General features: G+C 38.2%; 1 protein-coding gene across 1 annotated transcript in view; it reads right to left on the bottom strand.

Moving 5' to 3' along the window:
* Positions 1–19827, bottom strand: part of LOC144800408 (vitamin D3 hydroxylase-associated protein-like) — a 387916-nt gene that overhangs the window by 203479 nt on the left and 164610 nt on the right. The window contains exon 5 of the mRNA XM_078671679.1: positions 6213–6346. Within this exon, the coding sequence (XP_078527805.1) occupies positions 6213–6346 (134 nt within the window). The remainder of the gene's footprint in view (positions 1–6212; positions 6347–19827) is intronic.

Below are 19827 nucleotides of genomic sequence, written 5' to 3'. Positions count from 1 at the left end.
AATGGAGGTTTGGGATTGTTTTTGTAAAAGTACAAGAGCAATTGCACTAACAAGTTGTTTATATTTTCCTCGACCTTTGGAAGGTAAGGCAATATAGAGCCTGACACCAGTGGCCTCTCGAATTCCTTCCTTTCAAGGAAGAGTGGGGTTGGAAGCAGCTGATTTGTGAGGTAGAGATGAATAACATGTAAGGCGCCACTTGAATGTTAGTGCTGCCTCCAGCGTGAATAGGGTTTCACCCGCCACCTTCCTATCAACATCCTCAGATAATAAGTATGATGAGTAAGCACCCAGTGTTCACCATAGAAGTGAGGGCCCCTCTCTTGTCCAACCCCATAATAAGACAGAGACAGAAAACATTAGCATATCAAGGCATCCTACAAAAACTGCTCAGGTCTTATGCTAAGTTAGACATCTTTTGTTTAGCTGCTGGCCTGTTAAGTGTGACTGCAGTCTATCTGTCTGTTTGCATAGCGACTGACCAATATTTGCTGACTGCTGCTGCTCTTCTATGTAATCTCTAGCTGAGACTCATCTTCAGTTGTGTTCTAATCTGAATACACACCACTGACTTCACCACTAGAACTAGGCCCCTTCGAGAAATACTGACTTACTGACTGCTGTCATCACTTACTATGCATGCGAGAAAACTGTGTGAGTTAATTTTCTGGCAATTGGTAGAAACCAAAACAATATGTAAATGCAAATGTATCTATGACTGGAGAGGGGAGGAAGATTAAGGAATAAGCCAGAGTAGAAATGAAGACTAACAGTGTTATTTAGACTTGGCTGGGCCTGCCAGACTGCAAATTTGGAAGAGAACGAGGCTCTGCCCATTGGAAGAGGACTGCCACAATATTTAGAAATCCCAGACTGTCTGGTGGGGATCTCTATGCTGAAAGACCATTAGTCTATTCAGTAATGAATTTTAAGTCCAGAAGTAAAGTCCCCAACTAACTACCCAATAACCCAGCTCCCCCTTACATTCCACATACCTCATAATGATTCCTGGTAGATTCTAAAAGAGAATATAGCAACACTTCACATCCCCTTCCCACATATAATGAACAATAAGAATATATCACAATTAGAATACCAAACTGATTACTATATACAATGCAATTTCTCTAGTTAAACATACAATAAGATACTACAAAGCTTGCAAACGCAAAAGTTAAATTAATACAAAAATCTTACAGTCTGTTCGGCGTCAGGATGACTCTTCCTAATATACCCAACCTCCTTGAAACCACATCATCACAATCCTGTTCTACCACTTCTCCATCCACAATCCCCATATTGAATTGCACCCATATCGGCTCCTCATCCACCTCATCCTCCAACAACCAACTACTCAACTCCAACATGTCCCCATCTCCTCCTTTTCTTTTCTCAACTTTTTTACATTTAGCAATTCGACTCATGTGCCATAAACAATCATCGCTTAATCTCGCAGAGTTTTGGAAACACGCCATAACTTTTAATGGCTCAGAAAATGCACTTTGACCATTCATCACTCTGCCCACCTTCTTAACGTTCCCCCATTCTCCTACTTATAACGTTTCTTCTCTAGACGCATTCCTCAAGTCATAATTCTTTTCATACACACTTTGAGCTTTTATGATATTACTTTTTAATTCTTCTGGAGACCCTTATACCTGTCTAGAACTGATCATCAATCCAATACTATCCTTAGTGAAAGGCTCTCTGCCACGTATCCACACAAATGGGTTATAGCCTGTCAGACTTGGCATCATCCTGTATCCCCACATTTTCTTCAACTCTACCTCCCATTTCTTCTTGTTTTCACTTGCATTTTGAATGGTACCTTTAATAACGCGATTAAATCGTTCTACAGCACGATTTCCAGCTGGATGATATACCAATGTTTTTACATGTTGAACTCAATTTCTTTTAGGAAATTCCTCCTCCTTTAAAGCTGTAAACTGTGCTCCATTGTCAGTCAGCTGTTTTTTGGCAATCCTTCCTTTAAAAGTACACCTTCCAAAAATCTCACAACCGTGGCCGCATGATCTCTCTCCACTGCTTCCAACTCTACCCACTTACTAAAATAATTCACCAACACAATGATGTATTTATTTTTCCCTGACTCAGTCTTTATAGGACCCACAAAATCCACTGCCAACATATCCCAAACCATCTTAGGACATTCCACTGGTATCGACGAAGGTCGCAACAGATGCAAATTGTTATCAGAATTTACACACTGCTCACAATCCCTCACTCTTCCCTCTACACCAAGATCAACTCCTACCAATAGAAGGATTTAACTCTAATCTTTGACCTCACAATTTCAAAATGTCCACTCTGACATAAATCCATTACTTTTCCTCTCAAGCCCTTGGGAGGTAGAACATTTCTTCCCCTCATCACAAAACCAAATTCCACTCCCAACTCATTGCGTATTTCCCAAAAACGTCTTACCTCACTTTGGTCAGGTTTCTTCCCACCTGAACCTTTTAAAATATTATCTTTCATTTTTTCCATCAATTCTTCCTTTTAATGCTCTGATTTCCACTCCTCTCTTCCAATAGAATTCAACCCTTCATCATCATTGAATGCAATTTATAAACCATACCCCACACTCACTACTTTGTGCCTCCTTAACCACTTGGATGCTAATGACAAGGGTAACTCGTCATGGAGTGCCCATTCATTTCAATGGAAATTATATTGAAATCGTTGGACCTCCTATAGCATCCAAGTGGTAGGTAATGGCATACAACTCAAGCAATACGCCACTTTGTTCTGTACACCCAACACATAATTAATCCTATAGTTATAGTCCTGCAATCTCATTGATAGCCTTGAAGTTCTTGCCGATGCCTTCACAAGCCCTTTAGTAGTAAGCAAATTCACGAAAGGCTTGTGATCAGTTCTGACTTCAAATTATGTTCCCCACACAAATGCTCTGAAGTGCTCCATTGCCCAAACTCAAGCAAGAGCCTCTCTCTCAATTACTGATTATACTTCTTCTGCAGGTGTTCGACTGCTTGACGCAAACCCAATCACAACTTCTCTTCCATCTTCTTCAATTTGAGTAAGCACAGCACCCAACCCTTTTCCACTTGCATCCACCATAAGTATGCTATGAAGGTTTGGATAGAAACCTGAATAGGTTCTGCATTACAAATTTCCTCTATTTTATCATCCTGAAACTTTCCACACACTTTTCACTCCAATCAAATTTGTTGCGTAAATTCAATATTTGTCTTAAATCATACATCTTTTCTGCAAAGTTCCTTACAAACTTTGAATAGAACTCAGCGAGTCCTAAAAACGAGCATAGTTCATCCTTACTTCCAGGTTCCAGCATATCCTTCAATGCTTCTAGCAATTCTTTCTTTGGGGAAAACCACCCTTTCAAATTACATGTCCCTGATATGTCACCTTGTTTTGTGCAAAGAGACACTTACACCCTTCTTCTCCAATACTTTCATTACTTCCTTCAATCGTTGATCTTGTTCCTCCTGTTATCCCCCATAATCAGTACATCATCCTGAAAGTACACAACTCCTTTGATATTCTTCAGAACTTCGCTCATCAATCTTTAGAACACTGGGGCTGCCGAAGCCAGTCCAAACAGCAACTTGGTGATACGCTGATGATAAGTCCACTGTTGAAAGATCACCTCATACCCTTTGTTTTTTCCAACAACTCACTTATTTCTGGTAATGGAAATTTGTCCACCTAAATTTGCTGGTTCACACCCCTGAAGTCCACACATAGTCTAATTTTTTCCATTGGACTTCCTGGCCACCATGACTGGAGACATCCAATCCGATGACTATATCTGTTTGATCACCCCCTTCTCCTTCGATCTGATCAACTCCTTTTCCATTTCACTTCGTACCACAAAAGGAAAGTTTTTTACTTTAAAATTTACTGGTACTGCATTTTCCTTCAATATGATCCTGTGAGTGAACCCTTTTAACAACCCAATTTTGCCCAAAAATACCTCCTTGAATTCTTCACGTAGTTTCTGCCCAACGTTTGTTTCCTTCATCTAATACTAGCACCTGTTCTTTTTAATATTCAAATTTCGTTGGTTTTTCCATCCCAAAACACATGGACCATGTTCTGCCACTTACATTCTACCATCAGCTCTTCTTCCTTTAAATACAAAAGACACACCTCTGCACCCCACCATGGGTATTGCCTCCACTGTGAACTTTCTGGCTTAATTTCACACTTTTTTCAACCGTTCACCAATCACACCTTCAAACTTCTTCTTCCACATTTCCAAATTAATAATAGTAAAGGGCGATCCTGAATCTGCCAGTAAAACAAAAGGCACTCCATCCACCACCGCTTCACATTTGGGTTTGTTCCGTCCTTGATTCTCAACATCTAAAACTACATCGTTTACTATTATCACACGATCATTCTCTCTTCAAACTGTTCCTCCTCCAAAGAAAATGATCTTTTACTCTCCATCACACATTGAATTGTTTCCCTCCCATCTCTCCTCCTACATGCACGTGCATAGTGTCCTATTAAAACACATATAGAACACTTCTCATGCCTCTGCATTGTCTACTGTTCTCAAGATGTTCCTGACTACAACACCTGCAACAACTACAGCCTTTTTGACCTTCTCTCCTGTACTTCACTTTTGCTGCAGCAGAAAATGTCATAGGTCCCTTCACATCTAGGGCTTTAATTCCCACCACATTCTTTTTAATAGATTTACCACTTTTCTTATCATAAATTATACAAACTTCTTCATGTTCTTTGCTGTCATCCAAAGCAGCCTTCGCACATCTCAAAGATACTTCTGCTGTTCTTACAAACGCCAAAACTTTGCTTAATGTACCATCCCCCATGGCCCATAACATCTCTTGTACCTTCTTATTATTATTCAACATGGTAATTTGATCTCTTATCAATTCCTCTTGTAATTTCCCAAATCTACATGGAACTGCCATTTTTTTAAGCATAGCCAAATAATGAACAATTGTTTCATTTTGTTCATGCTTCCTATGGAAAAATGTATTTCTAGCTATAGCAATGCACACAGTAAGGGCATAATATTTTTCCAAATCATCTAAAACATTAGCATAGACACCTGTTTCATCTTCTCCTCTCACTTTTTTATCCCTCTGATTGTATTGCTTAATACCTTCAGGTCCTCATGAATGTAAGGGAATACATTTTTTTATCACTGGTGTTAATGCTTCATTGTTAATAGTAACTATATAATTCTCAAAATAATCTTTCCATTCTTGCCATTTCATGCGTGGCTCCCCAGGAAATGGCAAATTTGTGTTGGCAGAGTTAACGTAAACGTCTGCGCTGCACACATCACTGCTGCTAAGTATACCCTTTTTACACTTATTCCCTTTATATTCCTTTTAATAGGGTACAATTATATCACTAAGAGTTGTTAAAATATCTACAATACACACAAAATTACACCTGGCACCCCAAAACCCAAACCCAGCCTGATCCCTAAAATTACCCCTGGCACCCCAAACCCACCCTGAACCCCAAAATTACTCTTAGCACCCCAAAACCAAACTCATCATGAACACTAAAATTACACCTTGCACCCCAAAACCCATATTCACCCTAAAACTTAAAATTACCCTTGACACACCCAAACCCAAAATCCCCCCTGAACCCAAAAATTAACCTTGGCACCCTAAAACCTATAACCCACCCTAAACCCTATACGTACCTTATACTTACATGTAAAACACATATGCCTTTACCATTCATGCCATTACAACAAAATTCATTGTAAAGGCATGCGTGGTAAAAGCATATGCATTGTAATGGCATTGCGATGTAATGGTGGTTGCTTGGAACAACCGGCTTGTAATGTCAACGCGTTGTAACATCTGCGTTGTACTGGTTGTTTCCCAATGACAGTGTCCAGCTCTGCTGACTCCTGAAACTAGATTAAGGGAGTCACAACTCTGACAAGAGGCATTACTTTTTGGTTTCCATGTAATGCAATTTCTGAATTGTGGACAATTTTTTTCTTTGCTTTAATATTTACAGCTCTGTTTCTCGGTAAAAAAACACTCTGACATGCCATGGGACCGACTAGAATCAGGCAAAACCAATTGCGAAATTTAAATTCAGTCCTTATTGCGAGGTTTGATCAGATTATAAAGTGTTAGTAAACTATTTGAGGTCTAATTTTGGTTTTACAGGATTTACAGGAAAATCAAATTTGTACTCACCTAAACATGGATTGGGGGATGTTTGTTTTCACAAATGGAATGGCCCCTTGTTTCTTCAAAACCTGCACGATCACGCTGTCAGTTGACTCTGGAATGCCGAGGTAACATGCAAGGCCACAGTTTGAGTCATGCCCCTAAGAAGAAGGACTCATTACATGATTTCATTGGAAAAGTCTACAATAAATTATAAAATTACTACTGAAACATGTAAAAATATACATCGAAGGACATACTTTCATCAAATCAAACATGTGTTCCTTAGCTCATGTCTAAGTGGCACTTCTTTGGCTTAGAGAAAACTTAATTTGACTCTCAGAACATTATAGTAAAAAAAAATGGGTCCTCATTTACAACAAAATAACGCAGTAAGGCACAGCAGTTGTATGACGGAACAACGCAGGGAAATACTCTGCATGCCTTTACCACGCATTTTTCACCCCTCATTTTTTTAGAACGCATATGCTTTTATAACGTATACCTTTAACACGCATTGTTTATATATATATATATGTACACAAACATATATATATATATATATATATTACCTACTGGCGATAGCCAGTAGGTATATATAGGTAGGATTGTTTTCCATAGGGAAATCGCAATATTCTATTGGGAATAACTTTGGTGCCGGTTGAGGAATCTTCCTGAAATTTTCCTTAACTTTGCCTCTCGGCGCTCCGGTCCTTCCCTTAAAAGTTTGGGGGGGATTCATCAAGCGGGGGCCAAGATAAAAGGGGGGCCCCAAAACGTGTTTCCCCATGTTAATTTCCATAGGGCGGTTGGACTCACTTTTAGCCCGAACGGCTGAATGGTTTTCCACCAAACTTGGCAAAATTGTAGGGACTGGTAGCCCGATGTGCCTTTGCTATGTCTCAAGATATGTACTCCAGTGGTTTTTACGAAAATTAACTTTGAAAAAATATATATTGGGCTACATTCAGCTATATATATGTTAGAGCCCAAATGTAGCCCAATGTAGCCCAATGTAGCCCAAAAATGGCCACCAGAGACAAAAAAAACAAATGTAGCCCAAATATCAGCCAGATGTAGCCCAACTATAGCCCAATGACAGAATGTCACAGAGTGTTCTAAAGAACAACTAAAGCGCTAACAGTCTTAATTATGACAAAAGTATGGCACACCTGAAGTCATCTTGATTGGAATAAAGTGTTAACGCTTAAAACATTTAATTTGCAAAGGAACAAAATGAGGGGGTTCATTTTGCCATAGAAATTATGATTAGTGCCGAAGAAAGAAAAATTAGGGCACATTTTGTGTGACTTCTCAAATCCTCTTATATTTCATTAAAAAAATTCTGGTATGCAGTCTCCCAAGATGGCCACCAGAGACAAAAGTGCCTGTGCTTAAAAACTCTGTTAGCAAAGCAGGCATTTGAGATATAAAAAACGTTTTAATATATAAAAACGTTATCCGCTAATAGAATTAGCATTTAAAAAACCTTGCGAATTCAATGAAAAAACCATAGGTTTCAGGCCTTATATAGTTAGGAATTAGCATTTAAAAAACCTTGCGAATTCACTGAAAAAAACATAGGTTTCAGGCCTTATATAGTTAGGAATTAGCATTTAAAAAACCTTTGAAATTCACTGAAAAAACCATAGGTTTCAGGCCTTATATAGTTAGGAATTAGCATTTAAAAAACCTTGCAAATTCACTGAAAAAACCATAGGTTTCAGGCCTTATATAGTTAGGAATTAGCATTTAAAAAACCTTTGAAATTCACTGAAAAAACCATAGGTTTAAGGAGTTATATAGTTAGGAATTAGCTTTTAAAAAACCTTTGAAATTCACTCAAAAAACTATAAGTTTTAGTGGTGTTATAGTTAGCTGGACATTTTACTCATACAAAACCATTGAAATTGCTCCTATATAGTTAGTTGTACTAACTATATTTCGCGCACCCGCAATCCACTGCTGATGATGTCACATATTAGATCATTCATGACATGGTCAGTGACATCACTGATGAAATCTCAAATGACATCACTGATGACATCACTGATGACATCATCCACGTTACAATCACATACACCTTTTCATACACTATTACAATTTTTCATCACTCTTTGTAAAATACAGAGTATCATATTTAAATCCATTGTCACAGCAATACAAGTATCTAACAATCCACTCAGTGATTCATAGATGTATACACACATCTAATCACTTACCTATGGATTCACTCATACATGCTGTCAATGAACAATAGAACACTATCAAAAATACTTATACATCTATATCGACATTAAACAACAGCACGCATCCTATTCACATATGAAGTCATCCTACTCACTTATGCAAACAATGGATCATACTTACATATTTACTTAGCAAAACACTTATACAAACACCACTTCTTCTATTCATTTAGATAGTAAGTCATACTTAGTGAATTATAAAATCATTATTACAAGTATACAGTTATCCATACAGTCACTCACACAATCATTGTGTCTTATGTATACTTATTTATATACAACTGACACATACACTGCCTTTTATTTTTCTAGTTTGTTGGACCTGTACCATTGAGAAATATATTTGCTCATCACCACACCCATAAAGATATTCACTCACCCAAACAACTGTTAGAACATGTAGTTTTAACTTCATATATCTACTGAATCAACTATTCACACATCTTTGGACAGTCACACACCCCCCACCGAACCACACACACTTTCACCCTCCCATACAAATACTCAGTTAACTAATCAATAACTAATATAGACTTTCACATAGCTAGTAACCAACTGTAGAATCAGTTTACACAACAACTGACAAAGTGATACAGATATTCACACAGTTTAGTCACTATCCACTATATTTAGTGAGACATTATAAATTGGTCAAGTAAACAGTCAATTACACTGCTACTAAATCCTCCATCCAAATATTTATATATATATATCCACTTATTCTTCAATACAAATTGCTATATATATAATGCATATTTAAATAACAAAGCAAACCACATTCACTGGATGATGTCATCAGTGATGTCATCAGTGATGTCATTTGAGATGTCATCAGTGATGTCACTGACCATGTCATGAATGATCTAATATGTGACATCATCAGCAGTGGATTGCGGGTGCGCGAAATATAGTTAGTACAACTAACTATATAGGAGCAATTTCAATGGTTTTGTATGAGTAAAATGTCCAGCTAACTATAACACCACTAAAACTTATAGTTTTTTGAGTGAATTTCAAAGGTTTTTTAAAAGCTAATTCCTAACTATATAACTCCTGAAACCTATGTTTTTTTCAGTGAATATATATATATATATATATTACCTACTGGGGGTCGCCAGTAGGTATATATAGTTAGCATTTTTTTTAATAGGGATTTCTGAAAATTCTATGTTGAATAACTTTGGCGTTGATGGACGGAATTGGCTGAAATTTTCAGGAAAATGGCACATTTTATTTCTGAGCGTCCCCTGAAAGTTTGGGGGGGTTTCATCAAGCGGGGGCTGAGAAAAAAGGGGGGTCCCAAAACGTGTTTTTAACATTGAGTTTTCCACAGGGCGGTTGGACTCACTTTTAGCTCGAACGGCTGAATGGATTTCCACAAAACTTGGCAAAATTGTAGGGACTGGTAGCCCGATGTGCCTTTGCTATGTCTCAAGATATATGCTCCAGTGGTTTTTACGAAAATTAACTTTGAAAAATATATATTGGGCTACATTGGGCTATATATATGTTAGAGCCCAAATGTAGCCCAATGTAGCCCAATGTAGCCCAATGTAGCCCAAAGATGGCCACCAGAGACGAAAAAAAACCAAATGTAGCCCAAATATCAGCCAGATGTAGCCCAACTATAGCCCAGTGACAGAATGTCCCAGAGTGTTCTAAAGAACAACTAGAGCGCTAACAGTCTTACTTATGACAAAAGTATGGCACACCTGAAGTCATCTTGATTGGAATAAAGTGTTAAAACTTAAAACATTTAATTTGCAAAGGAACAAAATGAGGGGGTTCATTTTGCATAGAAATTATGATTAGTGCTGAAGAAAGAAAAATTAGGGCACATTTTGAGTGACTTCTCAAATCCTCTTATATTTCATAAAAAAAATTCTGATATGCAGTCTCCCGAGATGGCCACCAGAGACAAAAGAGCCCAAATGTAGCCCAAATATCAGCCAGATGTAGCCCAACTATAGCCCAATGACAGAATGTCCCAGAGTGTTCTAAAGAACAACTAGAACGCTAACAGTCTTACTTATGACAAAAGTATGGCACACCTGAAGTCATCTTGATTAACCCTGGGCGGGCGGCTACGTTCCGTGCACGGAGTGTGCGTAGTGACGGCTTCTACGCATTTTGCGTAGCAGGCGTAGAATCCGGCACTATGCACGCTCCGCAGACGGAGCGTAGCTGGCCGCCACCCGCCTCCCTCCCGCCCTCCCTAAATACTTTAAATTAAAAGTGTAAAAGAATTAAAAGGCACTTACCTTGCCCGCCGCTGCCCGCCGCGTCCCCGGGGCTCGCTATCTTCATGGCTTCCGTCTTGTGTATCTAATGCGCATGCGCGAGCGGCCGCGCATGCGCATTTCTCACGAGAAATGCGCATGCGCGGTCGCCCGCGCATGCGCATTAGATACACAAGACGGAAGCCATGAAGATAGCGAGTCCCGGGGACGTGGCGGGCAGCGGCGGGCAAGGTAAGTGCCTTTTAATTCTTTTACACTTTTAATTTAAAGTATTTAGGGAGGGCGGGAGGGAGGCCTGCGGTGCGTAGTGGGGCTACGCGGAGTGCGGAGGTGGGCGTAGCTTCTCGCCCACTTCACGTAGCTCCACGAAGCCCCACTACGCCCACTACGCCCAGGGTTAATCTTGATTGGAATAAAGTGGTAACACTTAATACATTTAATTTGAAAAGGAACAAAATGAGGGGTTTCATTTTGCCATAGAAATGTTATATATATATATATATATTACCTACTGGCAGTCGCCAGTAGGTATATATAGTTAGGATTTTTTTGAATAGGGATTTCTGAAAATTCTATGTTGAATAACTTTGGCGTTGATGGACGGAATTGGCTGAAATATTCAGGAAAATGGCACATTTTGTTACTGAGCGTCCCCTGAAAGTCTGGGGGGGTTTCGTCAAGCGGGGGCCGATAAAAAAGGAGGGTCCCAAAACGTGTTTTTAACATTGAGTTTTCCACAGGGCGGTTGGACTCACTATTAGCTCGAACGGCTGAATGGATTTCCACAAAACTTGGCAAAATTGTAGGGACTGGTAGCCCGATGTGCCTTTGCTATGTCTCAAGATATATGCTCCAGTGGTTTTTACGAAAATTAACTTTGAAAAATATATATTGGGCTACATTGGGCTATATATATGTTAGAGCCCAAATGTAGCTCAATGTAGCCCAATGTAGCCCAAAGATGGCCACCAGAGACAAAAAAAAACAAATGTAGCCCAAATATCAGCCAGATGTAGCCCAACTATAGCCCAGTGACAGAATGTTTCAGAGTGTTCTAAAGAACAACTAGAGCGCTAACAGTCTTACTTATGACAAAAGTATGGCACACCTGAAGTCATCTTGATTGGAATAAAGTGTTAACACTTAAAACATTTAATTTGCAAAGAAACAAAATGAGGGGGTTCATTTTGCCATAGAAATTATGATTAGTGCTGAAGAAAGAAAAATTAGGGCACATTTTGAGTGACTTCTCAAATCCTCTTATATTTCATTAAAAAAATTCTGATATGCAGTCTCCCAAGATGGCCACCAGAGACAAAAGAGCCCAAATGTAGCCCAAATATCAGCCAGATGTAGCCCAACTATAGCCCAATGACAGAATGTCCCAGAGTGTTCTAAAAAACAACTAGAACGCTAACAGTCTTACTTATGACAAAAGTATGGCACACCTGAAGTCATCTTGATTGGAATAAAGTGGTAACACTTAATACATTTAATTTGAAAAGGAACAAAATGAGGGGTTTCATTTTGCCATAGAAATGTTATATATATATATATGTATATATATATATATATATATATATATATTACCTACTGGCGGTCGCCAGTAGGTATATATAGTTAGGATTTTTTCCCTATGGGTTTTTTGAAAATTCTATGTCTAATAACTTTGGCGTTTGTGGACGGAATTGGCTGAAATTTTCTGGAAAATGGAACATTTTGTTTCTGAGCAGCCCCTGGAAATTTGGGGGGGGTTCGTCCAGGGGGGGCCGAGAAAAAAGGGGGGTCCCAAAACGTGTTTTTAACATTGAGTTTTCCATAGGGCGGTCTGTCGCACTTTTAGCCCGAACGGCTGAATGGATTTGCACGAAACTTGGCAAAATTGTAGAGACTGGTAGCCCGATGTGCCTTTTGTAGGTCTCAATATATGTGCTCCAGTGGATTTTGAGAAATTAACATTTAAAAAAAGATATATATCTGTAACAGCGGACTGGGCAGCTCCCGGTTCGCGGACCGGGGCGCGTACCAAAACTTCGCGTAGCGAAGCTGATTGGTTATCCGGCGTCTGTAAACATTCCAAACAGTCCGGAGCGGCCGCCATCTTGTCTCTCGGTAGGATTGAGAGACAAGAGGAGGCCAAAACAAAGGGGGAAATAACCATAAGGGGGCATAGTAGATCCTCCCTGACCCCTTAGGTTTAATGTGGAGGCTTTAAAAGGGCCCCGCGGGGCAAAAAATAAATAAATTTTTTTTTTGTTTTTTTGCGTGGGTAGCGCCCGGTACGCGAACCGGGAAGCGTTCTGGGCAGCGTACTGCAATGAAAAATGAATGATAGACTTTTCAAATGCTGTATGTTAATTGATTGTTGGTTTTGTTGATTATTTTTTATTTTTTTTTATTTTTTAAGCATTTTTTATTGTGTTTCATAATTTATTAAACTTTCTAACATTTCATTGTCAGAAATTTCAAAATTATCATGGAATATACATTGTAGTCTCTGAGGTTGTAAAATGTCCTCATTTGCAAGGAGGTTATCTACTGCTTGTACACATTGCAGTAGTTCTTGGTCCCAAGTTTCATCCATAAATTCAATCTCATTTGGATCAATGATTTCTGTGTTGGACTCTGGAAGGACAATTTCAAATTAAATTTTTTGTTCGCTTTCCATTTTCCCTGAAATTTGCATAAAAAAAATATATATTAGTAGAGGTAGGGCACTGTTGGGATTAATTTTAGATAGGCAGTTTTTAACAGTGAATTTATCTTTGGGCAGTGTATAGTATCAGAGTGGAAGTAGGAATATAAAAAATTTATAAGTACTACAGAGGGATAGTATATAACTAACAGAAAAAGTTTGCCATATTAACTTAAAGTGCACAATATACTTCAGGCTAAATGGCTAAATGGAATTCCAATCAAATTTGTGAAAATGGTAGGGATTGGTATGTAGTATGAGCTAATCTATATCTGGTGAAATTGTCTCAAGTGGCTTTTGTGTGAACTACTTTCCCACCTTTTTTGATGGTGCGCTTCCCAGGGAGCGACCCGGTACGCGAACCGTTGAGCGCCCCGGTTCGCGGACCTTAAGCGTTCCAGGAGTCCACCATTTTGTGTTTCGGTCGAATTAAGATACAAGATGGAGGGCAAATAATGTTCAGAATGGGTAGAAGGGGGCACGGTAGAGTTATCTTGACCCCCTAGGTTTTCTGAGGGTGGCTGAGGAGGCTTATATGTGCGAAAAAAAAACATTTTCAAAAAAAATTTCGCGAGGTTAGCTCCCGGTTCGCGTACCGGGTAGCGGACCCGGTAGCGTATTTTGTTGAAAATTAGTGAAAAATGTTAGAGTTAAATAATAATTGTGAGTGATCAGATGTAGGGTAGCTCTGAGAAGAGCTTTTGGGTTTATGGTACATTTAGGTACTTATAAGTAGGTACCAATGCACATTCTTAAATTCAGAGTGAAAATTCTGTTGCCCTCATCTGAGAAGTGAACTCCATCTCCTCTGTAGATATCTTGCATGTAGTAACGCAAGTTATTGTTGTACAGGGAGCCCATTCCATGGTCTCTCATGTAAGCTGAAACAGATTTGTTTACATGCTTCCTCGATTTCTCAATTTGTGGACAAAATTGGTTTGACCACCTCCATTTCTGTCTTTGGCATATATTTGAATATACCAAGGCAGTCTGAGGAAAAAGTGCCATCAATTGCTCAAAGGTGTCCTTTAAAAGCATTTCCAGACCTACCCCAGTCAAAGTGCCCAAGTCATTACCTCCACAGTGCACAATTAACAGGTCAGGTTTGGGCAAATGCATAAAGGTTTTCACCAATGGTATCAATTGGTGACATTTTAATCCTCTGTGGCCAAACCACTTAATTTCCACATCTTGTAAATTGAGGTTAGGTAAATTCCTGCTTTCAACGTACCTTTGAGCCCAGTGAATATAACTATGACCAACAATCCAGACAGAAAACATGGTGAGAGAAGGTTCTCCTGCAGTCAGATGAAGTGTGGCAATGAAATGGCAGTTGAAAAAATGAGAGTTTGAAATGAAAAAAACTGTGGAGTTTCTGTGTTCATGAAGCAGTAACAGTGATTGGTGGATTTTGATTGCTGAAAACAAAAAGTTAGGGTGCACGGATGTGTTCTTTGAAAGATGTATTTTGAGTGGTCAATAAAAAGTCATTAAATGAAAGAATGCACTGGATATGCAGGTGCACTGAGAGTTCAGAGTTCAATTGCAACATTGTTGTGTGAACTTGCAAACAACAGAGTTCTTCCAGGAGGTGGTTGCCATGCAGATAAAGCAGAAAGGGCAGAGGGGGGATGGGTTTTCATTTGAAAAAAGTGAGGGAAGACTTTTGATTGGGTGACATGAGAGATATGTGTGAAGAATTACAGCATTTCTGTGCTTTTCATAGCTGCAGACTCTGGAGTGCATACCTTTTGCTCTGCTGCAGACAAATTGGTGTGTTTCTGAGACTGTTTTCAAACTCAAAGTATTTGCTAAGGTGAGAAAATATTTCTTTACTTTAGATAGAGAATAGTGTGTTTTAAGGAGAAAATTATGATTTATGTGGCGCAAAATTGCTTGTAAATATGCTCTCACATGTGTATGGAAAATTTTGATTTTGAATGTTTGTGTTACATAGCCATGTTAAAAGTGACCCAACCATGCTGGAAAGGCAATCAAAAAATGCTTTCATGTGTTTTATTGACATTTTAAGTCATTTTCCCATGTGCAGTGTTTAGAAATTATGATTTGAAAATCGTTTTTGGGGAAAAGGAATTGTTTTTAAAATCATGACAAGGAGATAATGGTGTATACTTCTTTATAAGGCTATTGACTGTCCTTGATGTTATTTTTCTCATTTTAGTGTAAGACCTTTCTCTGTGGCGCAAATTGCTTGTAAATATGCTCCCACATGTGCATGGAAAATTTAGAGTTTGAATGTTTGTGTTACATAGCCATGTTAAAAGTGACCCTACCATGCAGGGAAGCCAATCAAAAAACGCATTTATGTGTCTTAAGGACATTTTAAGTCATTTTCCCATGTGCAGTTTTTAGAAATTATGATTTGAAAATCGTTTTTGGGGAAAAGGAATTGTTTTTAAAATCATGACAAGGACATAATGGTGTATGCTTCTTTATAAGGCAATTGACTGTCCCTGATGTTATTTTTCTCATTTTAGTGTAAGACCTTTCTCTGTGGCGCAAATTGCTTGTAAATATGCTTCCACGTGTGCATGGAAAATTTTGATTTTGAATTTTTGTGTTACATAGCCATGTTAAAAGTGACCCAACCATGCTCGAAAGGCAATCAAAAAACGCTTTCATGTGTTTTAATGACATTTTAAGTCATTTTCCCATGTGCAGTGTTTAGAAATTATGATTTGAAAAACGTTTTTGGGGAAAAGGAATTGTTTTTAAAATCATGACAAGGACATAATGGTGTATGCTTCTTTATAAGGCAATTGACTGTCCCTGATGTTATTTTTCTCATTTTAGTGTAAGACCTTTCTCTGTGGCGCAAATTGCTTGTAAATATGCTCCCACATGTGCATGGAAAATTTAGATTTTGAATGTTTGTGTTACATAGCCATGTTAAAAGTGACCCTACCATGCAGGAAAGCCAATCAAAAAACGCTTTTATGTGTCTTAAGGACAATTTAAGTAATTTTCCCATGTGTAGTGTTTTGAAGTTATGATTTGAAAATCGTTGTTGAGGTAAAGGAATGTTGTTAAAATTTATGTGCGCCATATGACCCCAAATTTCTTTTTCAGGGGTGCAGCAGGGTGTTCTTGAGATACCCCTGCACGCTTGAAAAAAATCCTATTTTGTGATGAGCTAATTGCTAATCACAAATTGAAACCTTCATTCCTATGAGCCTCCTAGCCCATGGAAATGAATGGTTAATTTGCAATTAGCAATTTGCTCATTGCAAATTAGGAATAGTAAAGAATTGCTATTTATTCCTTAAAATTTGCTATTTAGGAAATGCAAAATAGTTTGATGGTACATATGGTGGTTCATCTGTAACAAGATAAGAAGCTTAGGGATACATTTATGATGACTAGCGCAATAAAGTGCACATTACTTACTTCATTGGTAGGCCTTTACATGTATTATCTCCTCTGTATTCTTCATCAAGCGTAACTTTAATCTGCAATCCTGAGTAGGCCTCACCTTAAACAAACCTCTGGATAGGACACACTTTATTGTCATCCTGGATTAATCATTTAAAATGGTAGGGACAGATTTATGATAGGTGTATGCCTCTTTTGTGCCACTGTGCGTCACTTTTATGATGCAGCGGTGGTGCAAAAGATTTGCTATGAGGCGACAACATTACAAATTGATGCATTTAGGCAGATATGTCATGGTGTAAAAAAAACGTACCACATAAAACCCAAGCAGCAGTGATGCAAAAGATGCACCATGCCGCAAGACAGGCCTCACTTGGGGCCATATGTATGAAGGTAATTAGCATTTGCAAAGATCAAAATTCTACGAATTTCAGCCTTTGTTAATGTTAATTAGACAAATGGTATGTATCAAACAAGTTTGATGCAAAATAAGGAGTAGCAAAATTTGCTATTCCTTATTTTGCAATTGCACTGAAGGATTTGCAAATTTTGTGATTCCTTAAATGCAATGTATCAAACAAAAAATATGTAAAAAATGACATTAAGGATTTGGAAACTATTGTGGTAAATTGGTGGTAATTTGTGAATTCTTTTCAAAAAGCTTTTTTTCAAAAAAACAAAAGGTGCTATATGACGCCAACACATGCCCTTAGGGCATGTATGTGTGCCATATGCCCCCAATTTTCTTTTTCAGGGGTGCAGCAGGGTGTTCTTGAGACACCCCTTCACCCTTGGAAAAATTCCTAATTTGTGATGAGCAAAATGGTAATCGCAAATTAAACCTTCATTCCTATGAGCCTCCTAGCCCATGGAAATGAATGGGTAACTTGCAATTAGCAATTTGCTCATCGCAAATTAGGAATGGTAAAGAATCGCTATTTATTCCTTAAAATTCGCTATTTAGGAAATGTAAAATATTTTGATGATACATATGGCAGTTCATCTCTAACAAGATAAGAAGCTTAGGGATACATTTATGATGACTGGCGCATCACCAGGGATGTGACAGTCATCCTGCGCCGCTGTTCCGCCACCCATGGTGTGCTGCATTTACAATGCGGCGCAGCATGGGGCAAAAATGGCACAGATGCGTGACGCATATGTGCCGTAAAGGTGGCGCATTGCTGGAGTTGTATTGCAAGTGCGATGCAGCTCCAGCAAGGCTCAGGGGTGCCGCATCTCCACAATGCTGCGTCAAGACCTATGCCAGCTTCAAACAGGCGCAGGGTTTTGACGCAGCTTTCTCCTATCTGATTGTAAATGCGGCACACCATGGGTGGCAGAGCAGTGGTGCACGTTAACTGGTGCATGCCTGGGGATGTGCCATTTAATATAAATCTGCCCCTTTACATCTAAGTATGTGCAGGGGACACAGAGTCGGTGAGGCTTATCCAAGGTTAAGAAGAGATGAGTCCTGTTCAGTGAATAATTAGACATAGGCTTCACCTGCTCAGCATTGCTGGACATGGCTAAATAATAGCTGCTAAATGTTAATCTTGTTAAACAATTTTACTAATATAATCTCTGAGATTTGTCTCTTACTCTGCAACATCTCATTGTTGTTATCTTTCTTTAAAGATAAAGACAACCTCAACATGAGTGACAATCTGCAATCAGTTGATTTTGACCTCATCATTGAACTTGTAATTGAAACATCAGTGGATGTTGATCCTTTGGATGATTTAAATCCTGAGGATGAAGAAGAGCGTGATGAGGATGCAGATTTGTCCGAACTATATGATATAGGATGGGAAGCTGACCTGCTTGAGCCTTTGGAAATATAAACATTTATTTTTAAAATTTATAATTAATAAAAAGTAAAAAGGTAAACCGTTTAATTTAAAAATAAAGACACCTTCAAAAACAGGTTATGTGTAGTGTCTTCAATAAAATATTAAAATATGTTCATAAAATTAGATCAGATTCACATATAAAATAGCATAGATTCTTTTATGGTATTTTTGTATTGTAAGATTGCCAATGACTAAAAAATCTTCAAATTAAAATGTCAAGTAGTGTGTTAAGTTTTTGATCACTGTTACTGATTTACTGTTTGGTAATAATGTTTATTAACATTTTTTATTATATTTTTCCTCAGATTCAACTGCAGATCATTTCAAGATTTTACCATGCCTACAATACAAAGACAGATTAAGGCTGCAAAACGTCAAAGACAGCAGGTGAAAACAAAAACCCAGCAGTCCTCTAACAAAAAGATTTCTCAAGCCACGAAGAAAGCACCGGGTAAGAGCTCTAAATATTTGTAATAAAAAAAATATTACTACAGAAAATGTTTCAGTCCATAACACGAGAAGGAAATCAAATGGAAAGAAAAGGACAATGAAAAATGTTACTGCTAGAGCAAGAGATAAATCTGTGCATGATAGTAGAAGGAAACAACAGTTTAGGGAGATTCATAAACGAATGTTCCGCAACAGGATAATTGGCAATTTGTTAAAAAATATTAAGAAAGGTCAACAGAAACTAGTTTTTTATAAGAGAAAAAAAATAGTTGAGAAAGTTATTGATCAGGCATTTGAAATTAAACGTAAGTTATTTATTTTGACAATCAATAGAATTAGGAAGCTAAACAAGGCAATTTTTGATTTCAAAAGAAATAGTAGATGGAAGAGAATAGTTAATCGTAGTAATTTTTGTGAAGTTTTTTCTGGAGAATGGATGCATAGTTCAAGCTCTGAGGCATTTTTTAATGAGGAGAGTTATTTCCAGGATAATGATTTGGTGCATGCAGTTGACACCAGTGGTCGTGCTTATGAAGTGAAAGATGGTTGTCCAGTTGAAAAAGAAAAACTTGTGACAACAGAGGCAGAAGAGGTGTTAGGTAATGAGGTTTTAGGAAGACGTGCTAAGGGTCCTGTGTACACCTGGAAGTGTAGTAGTATTTGCAGTGTGCGACAGGATTCCATCAATTTGCTTTGTGATTTTGTACGGTCATTTAACAAAAAAAGTTTGAAGCAGAAAATGATGTTGTTGCAAGAATTAGA

The sequence above is a fragment of the Lissotriton helveticus genome, chromosome 1_2 (genome assembly GCF_964261635.1).
Source record: "Lissotriton helveticus chromosome 1_2, aLisHel1.1, whole genome shotgun sequence".
NCBI classification, from domain to species: Eukaryota; Metazoa; Chordata; class Amphibia; order Caudata; family Salamandridae; genus Lissotriton; species Lissotriton helveticus.
This window is presented reverse-complemented; position numbering and strand designations above follow the sequence as displayed.